Genomic DNA, 7,889 nt, shown 5'->3' with positions numbered 1-7,889 from the left:
AACATATGGAATAGCATTACATTCGAAGAAGTGCAATACTAAAAAAATGATAATCCAAATCCGCGTCTTGAGAGTATCGTCGTAGCATGAAGAGTCTTTAAAACCTATCGAGTCGCCAAAGGGGATAATAAAGAGATGGCACATCTGAGGAAGACACTGCATCAATAGAAAATACAAGAGAAGTATCAAGAGAAGATGGGTTGTCAAAAAAAGATGATACATCAAGAGAATGAAGCATTACTTAAAGAATCATGGCCGTGAAAACCGACGGCGAAAAAAGCACAGTGGCAAGAGTATGGGCTTAGACCAACAATGCAAAGAGAGGCTACATAAATCTTATAGAGAGGACAATGACCAGAAAAAAGCTGATGGACAAAGCTATTGTGGACTCGCATGGCATAGCAGCAGGCCAAGCGGCAGTACACAGCCCGTCAAAAAAAAAAAGCGGCAGTAGACAGAGGAGCACGCATAACAACACGCTAGTAGTAGCAAACGGCTATGGGGAGCACGAGATGCGGCACACAAAGCTAGCAAAGAGGAGTGGCAAAGCAGCAGCATGCAAGCACGTACAGAGAGGAGGGCCCAGCTACGGTTAGCATCAGAGAGCCGGCTGGAAGAGCCACGGAAGCCCAGATCAAGCAGGGAGCCGGGAGGGGACGGGAGGACACGGATCAAGCAGGCGGTGGGCGGATCGAGCACAACAGCCGACCGGGACGAGGCGGATGCGGAGTCGCGGACAGCGGCCGGACAATGGGTGGTAGCAGATCGGGAGAAGTCCTGCTGGCGGCGACTTGCAGCATGGGATCCAGCGATGTTGACCAGGCCGCCGTGTTTCGGATGGCCAAACCCTAGTTCCGGGTTCCTCCGATCTACTAAATCGAAATCCCCAACCAAATTCGCAAGCTGATTGAGTTCTTCTCTGAATTTCTGTGATGAACACTGACAGCCACGAGCCTGTCAACTTCTTCGACCCCTCTCCTGTCGCCGGTGCGGCGCGCCGGTAGTATCGCTAAACTCTTGCTTAGGTATTAGAGTTTGCCAATCTCCGATCAAAGACTGGTCTGTTCTTATTTTGTATAACTACGTAAGCAATTGATTAGGATAGCCTGGCGTACTAGATAGTAATTGGGAGACTTGATTTGCTTATATTGTGTGCTGAAATGTTTACCATCCTATCGAGTGCCTCTCCCTGTAATGGTTGTATCCGTGGGTTAACTTTGATAAACTCCGAGTCTGTTGCAGCTACTTTTGGTCGCTACGAGAGCCGTGAAATGTCGGATGTTGGTTTCTTTGCCTTGACTTAATAAAGTTGGGGCAGGGCCCTTTTGTTTCAAAAAAAAAAGCGATTGATTAGATACTTGCACTTGAATACATCGTCGTCCCGCTTTTGTTCATGGTGTGACTTCTTAGAGTCATCAGTGAATTAAAGAACAGAGTGAAAGTGTTTAGCTTCAGCACAACATAAAACAAATCACTCTAGAAATCGGTCGTGGAACGCAGAAGGCATTTCGCTACACATCGTTTCTGAAGCAAATAGCTTCGTTTTAGAATTATGGATGGTCAATGGTTGGACAGTGCATTACAGATTATTCGGGACAACTTGAGCTTTGTGCAGCTCTGTTGTTCATGGACAAAAATGGGGCTGATGTGAAACAAGCCGATTGAGTTCCTTCTCAGTATTACATTATTGTTAACATGTTGGTAGCTTGCACCGTGACTAATCTTTCAGCTGTGACTAGTCTGTGTGTAAGCAAAAATATGTTAATTCAACGAGTTTAGCCTGTGCAGAGAAGTAAAGCTAAACGCGAGTCAGTGGAAGTCCGGTTGGCCAGTGGACGTGAGACATCGGTGCCACATCCTGCTATTTGGGTTCACATGCTTCGGTGTTGTGATGACTTCTGTGATCGGGAGGTAGGCATAATGTGTGTTGCAAATACCTGATGTGATGCCGCTGAACCCAGCAAATGCTCCATGGACCTAGAGGAGTTAATATTTGTCAAATGCAAACTAGATATGATGGATACATGCTACTAATACATATGTGAAATACAGGGACATAAACTTACAGCATTTTGCCCAAGCACAGTGCACAAGATGGCATCAGATGCATTTGCACGACACGCCCGGACCATATATGTTGGGTCGATGTACTTCACATCAGCTAGAACACCAATGTCCTTGAAATGTTTCTTGATCTGGGGAGTCATACCAATGACATCAAATCATTTAGTTGCTATGTACTCCCTCCGTAAAGAAATATGGTCTAAACGCTCTTATATTTTTTTATGGAGGGAGTAGTACAACTTGACAAAATATCAAAAGGACGGAGGAATACAAATGTTATAACAGACAGAACATGTCAATACGGGAACAGTATTTAATTAGTAAGTTTTAAATTCAACATTATATGGATATGGTCTCCTGTCATGAAATAGGCAAGTTAATGATTTGCATGTACAGAAAATGAGGTTCATAAGTTATACACTGGCAGCTAAAAATAACCTGTGCAACCCTGAGGTCAACCCTGAGGTCCCTAACTACGGTTTGCGAAACTGATGTTAGACCAATCCTGACTAGGATGAATAACGTTGACCAGTTCCATTTGTGCCAGAACACTACTGCAACTAAGCTCAGGCAAGCAGCTCAACAAAGAACTGACCAGAAGTTCTACTTCCATCTCTTTCCAGCAAAACACAATAGAATAGACAAGATTCTCATAGTTTTCCAACTTTCCAGTAGATTGTGAATCGGCATGCTTACCTGCAATAACTAACTACACTTCTGTACGAGCCCTACTATATAAAACTGGTGACAACCAGCATAAATCATTCATGCACATTCTCGAAAAAAAAATGATTCATACAAAATCCAATAAAAAAGGCCCTTGATTTTCTAGCACGTATAGCAGGTACTGCCCCTCGCAAAAGCAAAAAAAAAGTAAAGTAGGAACTGGCTTCAGTAGAGTTGACTGGTTACAAGATGATTTCAAACACCTATCATCATCTAAGATACTTACTAACAAAAATCCATTTGCATGGGGTTTAAAACGAGCATATACCTTTTGTTGCATGTGGACGCCAAAATCACTAAGTATCACATTTCCTGATGCATCTGTTGCATTTGATTTTTGCAGTAAATCCTGCAACAACAAATCCAAGAATCACAACCTAAATTTCATCCATTTAACTGAAGTTACTAGAGCTTTTGGACGAGTCAAAACACCATGCGCTACATCATACCTGTCCTGCACCTTCAGCCACACAAACCACACAAAATCCCTTGGTTTCCAGTAAATGCTCAAGATGTGCCAAGACACCATGTTCTCCATCAAGTGTAAAAGATACCTTCGCTCAGATTGTGCGCCCGTGTTAGTAAATGTGAAGTAAAGACAGATTTGAAGCTCCATCAGCAGTGTTTTCAGTTACATACCTCAGGTATTAGGCAGACATCAATCTGTCCGCTAGAAAGAGAAGCATGCATGGCTATGAATCCAGTGCTTCTTCCCATTAATTTGACCAACCCAACTCCATGATATGCACTACGTGCCTGAAGATAGAAGGAATTATCTAAAGCAAGAGTAACCATATACCAAATTCACTCCACTTAAAGTTTCCATAGTAAAAGAACACGAACACCAGCAACGTCAACCAACCTCTATATAGGCAGAATTGATTGCACGTTGAGCTTCTTCAACGGCTGTGTCAAAACCAAAAGTCTTATCCATGAAAAGTATATCATTATCAATTGTCTTTGGAACAGCTACAACTGAAACTTTCAGTTTTCTCTTACGGCACTGCAAACCAGAACAAAGAATTAAACTAAGCATGAACAGTCACATCCCATGAAACACATACGTGTGTTTTTTCAGTAGAAGATCTGTCAGAATACAAAGATTTAACATAGTAAATGTAATGCACAACGTTGTGACAGTACATGTACTTCTATGAAAAGTTTATCATTAAGAATCATGCGTATTGGTGTACTTTGGGCACAACCACAGAAGTAACATGTGCTGATTAGGGAAAAGGCATCCCTATGTTTTCTCAATACTGTTTCATTTTTGCTGCAAACAATGGGCTTTGTATTCTCGGGTAATTGATAACCTCTACCATTAGGTTGTATAGAGTCAGATTACTGTGCTATACTTGACGTGGAAATAGAACTAAATGCTCCTTTATCCAATCATGTCCAAAAGTACATCAATGACAGTATGACACTTATGATAAAAATAAAGAAAGGAACTCCAATAGAGACGTAATAACCTCCTCGTGGATAGCATTAGCTCCAGCATGGCTACCATTTCCTCCGATTACAAATAGCATATCGATTCTTCTGGCCTACAAACACGGGATGATCATGTAAAATAATAATGAAGCATCAACACAGAACATCACAATCTTTTATTCACATTGCTTACCTGTATGCTATCTACAATTTCACTAGTTTTAGCTCCTCCACGTGAGACACCTAGGAAGCTTCCACCAGCAAGATTTATGTTCTCCACCACCTCACGTGAAAGCTGAAGGTTGAAACCAAAATGTAATTCCACGGCATAATAAACATCAACTTCCTTACAACATCAGGCGAATGGAGATGCATCCTTACCGGCATTTCTTTCAAGCCTTTTTCAAAAAATCCACGATAACCAAACTGAATTCCGACAATATTCTTCACCCCATAGATCTCCAGGGTAAATACTATCTGGAAATACAATTTACATTTGATCAATATTGTCAAGAGGTTGTGGAACCAAGATTAAGACACAAGAAATATATTTTTAATAAGGCACACCACTTATTTAAACTTCAGGCATGTAAAGAAGAAGCCAATTTTGAACGATATTGAAAGGATAATACCTGTCTAATAACATCATTTAAACCGGGGCAGAGCCCTCCACAGGTAACAATGGCTGCTTTTACTTCCTCTGGCTCGTAGTATATTTCCTTACGAGGCCCCGCACGATGCACCCTATAAAAAGCAAATACCACTGGCTCATCAATTCCCCCTTCTTGAAAGATAGAATCACGAGAATATAGCAATTGAATGCATTCAACAATCAAATGACAAATCCAAAAACTCACATAAGCTAACATTTTTTCATATTATTTGATGATAAAAGGTAACGTGTGTCACAGAAAAGACAAACCAACTACATCAGAGCGTACCAATGTTCCACCCAGCTACAATCAGGATCAATGCACTCGGCTCCAGCAGAAGTATTAGAGGCATAGTTAATCACCTGGAGAAACATACTGTGTAATTATAAATACAAACAGTAAGGGAAAAGGTAAGGCTTCTTTAGTCGAAGGTTTAAAACGCAAAGTCTTTGCATTTTCTCGAAAAAAAACATTTAACTGAAGCACATTATTGGTATTATCTAAAGTAATGTTCGGCAGTTTACAAAGAGAAGAAATAGTTTGCACTTTTGCACAAAGTCGGCACATTCAACCTTACAAAATACATTAATGAATTCATGAATAAGCAAATGATACATGGTACCACTAACTGTCTCGTGACATAATTAATTCTTCCTTAGTTTCCCTGAGGTACATCTCAAGACTAGGCTTTCTTCATGTATTATTTTACAAATCCTATGGAAAACAATTAGTTCACATCATATGATCTCATTACTGACCTTCAGAAGTGCTCTATCATCCTTATTTACATAGCCATTCCACTTGTCAGGTGATGAAGCATCGCTAGCGCCACGGGGAGTTCTGTCAGTAACATATGTTCTTTGTAAAATAAGATACATACAGCTTTATGTTTTCAGAATACATAACAAACCAGTTATAGATGAAGCGAATAGGAAGGAACCTGTTTTTCTTCAGTGAAAAAGTAGTGAGCCTTGGCTCTAAATCAAATACATCTGTAATATGTGGCAAACTAAAACGCCTATCCCAGTCTTCCTGATACTTTTGCTTCCAAGAAGGATCACCGAAATCCAGGTCTAAGTTCCCGGGAATAGCTCTGGCATGCAATGCAGCAGAGCCTTTTCTGCTCTTTCGTTCATTTAAGTGAGTGAAACCATACTGGCACTGATCCCTGGTTGGATGCCCCCACAGTTGTTGTGCAGTACAAGCACTCGTGCTTGCTTTGAAAGCAATGGCCATCCCAGATAAGGGCATGAAAATAACAGTGGACCCCTAATCTGCAGTAGAAATTTATGTAGGCTGAGTACTTCATCCCTCCTCAAGCAAAAGTAAAAAAGGAGAGGTAAAAACAGCCTGAAGGATTAACTGGAATCGAAATACTGAGACGGTTCCAAAGAAAAACAATCAGAGATCCATAAAACCATTTAAAAGTGAATTCAACATTACAGAGCCAGTTGGGCCAGTTCCAACTCTAGGAACCAGCAAACTCTAGTCAGCCAGCTCACAGAGACTGAACCAGAAAAAACTAAAAAACACATCATAAGACAAGAGCATTCGTGTAGTATACTCATGATCATCTACTCCAGCAATACAAGCATGGCACATTAAAACCGAACCAGGCAGCAGCAAGAAGGTAAACATTCTTAAGATGCCCTCCCTACAGCAAATTAATTTTTACACGGACACCAACATGCAAAATTCCAACCAACTATACACGTGCCTTTGCCGACCACAACCCACACATGTGACGAAGGTACATTGAGTCAGATTCTGCGGTACCACCTCACCTAACACCATCAAAAGTTCAGAACGCCTATGAACAACACGAACGAGACACTGTCCTGAGATATCACACCGGCTCTGCGTGCATTCCGCGCTCGGAACTCGCAGGGTAGACAGCGAGATACGAATCAAATCGGGTAGATTCCGGATGGCCAAACCAACCGGCCTTCCAATCAAACCCCAAGCTCCCTTCCCCTTCAAACTCTGGTACCCTCACAAACATTTCTAGCCGGGCGAGCCATGCAGCGCACACGCCGATGGCGGGACCGAGTTGCCCCCACGGATGGCAAGACGAGACCGCCGCGTTCGTCTCCTCGCGAGCGGAGCTGGGGCCTGCCTGGGGATCCACCGGGCGGAGGCGCGCGGGGTGGGGATTTGGGGATGAGCGGCGGCTTACCTGCAGCCACGGGTTGAGACGGCGAGATGAATCGCGGTGTGCTCTGGTGCCTCTCCTCCGGCCTCCGGGCTTTGGACTCTTCGAGCCGCTCCACGCTTCACCGAGGGATTGATTCGGGCGCGGCGGAGAATCGGAGGGGAGCGAACGGCGGGCGAGGGGGCCGGTCTGCCAGGTGGCGTAGAGGTGCCTCGGTGGGCTCGGTGTATTGACGGATGCACGTGTTCGGGCACTGGATTGGTGGCGTTTTTCTCGGCGACCGGTCCACAAGATGTAGAGACATTTTCATTTTTCCTCTTTTTATTTTGCGGGTAGTTTTCTTTTTTAGGGGATCTTTTGCCGGACGCTGCTTCGGGCCCACACGTCAGGAACCGTTTGATCACACCATCGCAAGAACCAAATGCGCATGCACTTACGGCACCCAAGCGCTCGGTCCTCTTTTGCGGTGTAGGGGCAGCAACCGTTTGATCACACCATTGCAAGAATGGTCTCTCTTTTTTCTTTCTAACGATCTATTTGGGCTCCTTTTTCATACGAAAGACTCGATCCAGCACTAGTTCAGTTGGATCATACTCGCATCTTGACATTTCAACTAACAAAATCTTTGCTTTATTAAGGATCATGTAGAAAAGAAAAAAAAATCCCTCAAAAAAATGTAGAAAGGGAAAACAATGTTAATCGGACGACCGATTACAGTCATGCATAGGTTCGCCTAGGCTTGCTCCACATGTCCCTTTGTGGGCCCCGCAAACCGCCCATTCTTCTCCTTGTCTCCACCTGAATCTCTCTAGTCCACTCTTTGTTTTCTCCCATGAACTGACCTTCTCCTCTGTGTTTTA

General features: G+C 43.1%; 1 protein-coding gene across 2 annotated transcripts; it reads right to left on the bottom strand.

The window, feature by feature from the left end:
- Positions 1-1,506: 1,506 nt before the first annotated feature.
- On the bottom strand, positions 1,507-7,250 carry LOC119309730 (ATP-dependent 6-phosphofructokinase 5, chloroplastic-like). 2 transcript variants are annotated; one of them, XM_037585665.1, is made up of 14 exons: positions 7,054-7,250; positions 5,818-6,151; positions 5,636-5,717; positions 5,166-5,239; positions 4,857-4,968; positions 4,606-4,701; positions 4,418-4,519; positions 4,263-4,337; positions 3,653-3,793; positions 3,430-3,546; positions 3,240-3,344; positions 3,059-3,139; positions 2,067-2,195; positions 1,507-1,977 (listed from the first exon to the last, which is right to left on the bottom strand). In XM_037585665.1, the coding sequence occupies exons 2-14, from the start codon at positions 6,126-6,128 to the stop codon at positions 1,810-1,812; spliced, it is 1,593 nt and encodes a 530-aa protein (XP_037441562.1). In that variant the 5' UTR covers positions 6,129-6,151; positions 7,054-7,250; the 3' UTR covers positions 1,507-1,809. The 2 variants fall into 2 exon arrangements, with proteins under 2 accessions (XP_037441562.1, XP_037441563.1); XM_037585666.1 differs by lacking the exons at positions 5,818-6,151; positions 7,054-7,250 and having other exon boundaries at positions 5,166-5,252; positions 5,636-5,697.
- Positions 7,251-7,889: the final 639 nt, after the last annotated feature.

The sequence above is a fragment of the Triticum dicoccoides genome, chromosome 5B, assembly GCF_002162155.2.
Source record: "Triticum dicoccoides isolate Atlit2015 ecotype Zavitan chromosome 5B, WEW_v2.0, whole genome shotgun sequence".
Lineage (NCBI taxonomy): Eukaryota > Viridiplantae > Streptophyta > Magnoliopsida > Poales > Poaceae > Triticum > Triticum dicoccoides.
Note: the sequence above shows the minus strand (reverse complement) of the source record. Positions and strands in the feature narration are given on the sequence as shown.

What these genes read in the sequence shown, in the direction of transcription:
- LOC119309730 (XM_037585665.1), bottom strand. Translation starts at nt 6,128, where the DNA reads ATGCCCTTATCTGGGATGGCCATTGCTTTCAAAGCAAGCACGAGTGCT. An exon ending in AAATTGTAGATAGCATACAG is followed by an intron (nt 4,338 to 4,417) that starts GTAAGCAATGTG and finishes CCGTGTTTGTAG; the next exon opens with GCCAGAAGAATCGATATGCT. An exon ending in ATGTCTGCCTAATACCTGAG is followed by an intron (nt 3,345 to 3,429) that starts GTATGTAACTGA and finishes ATCTGAGCGAAG; the next exon opens with GTATCTTTTACACTTGATGG.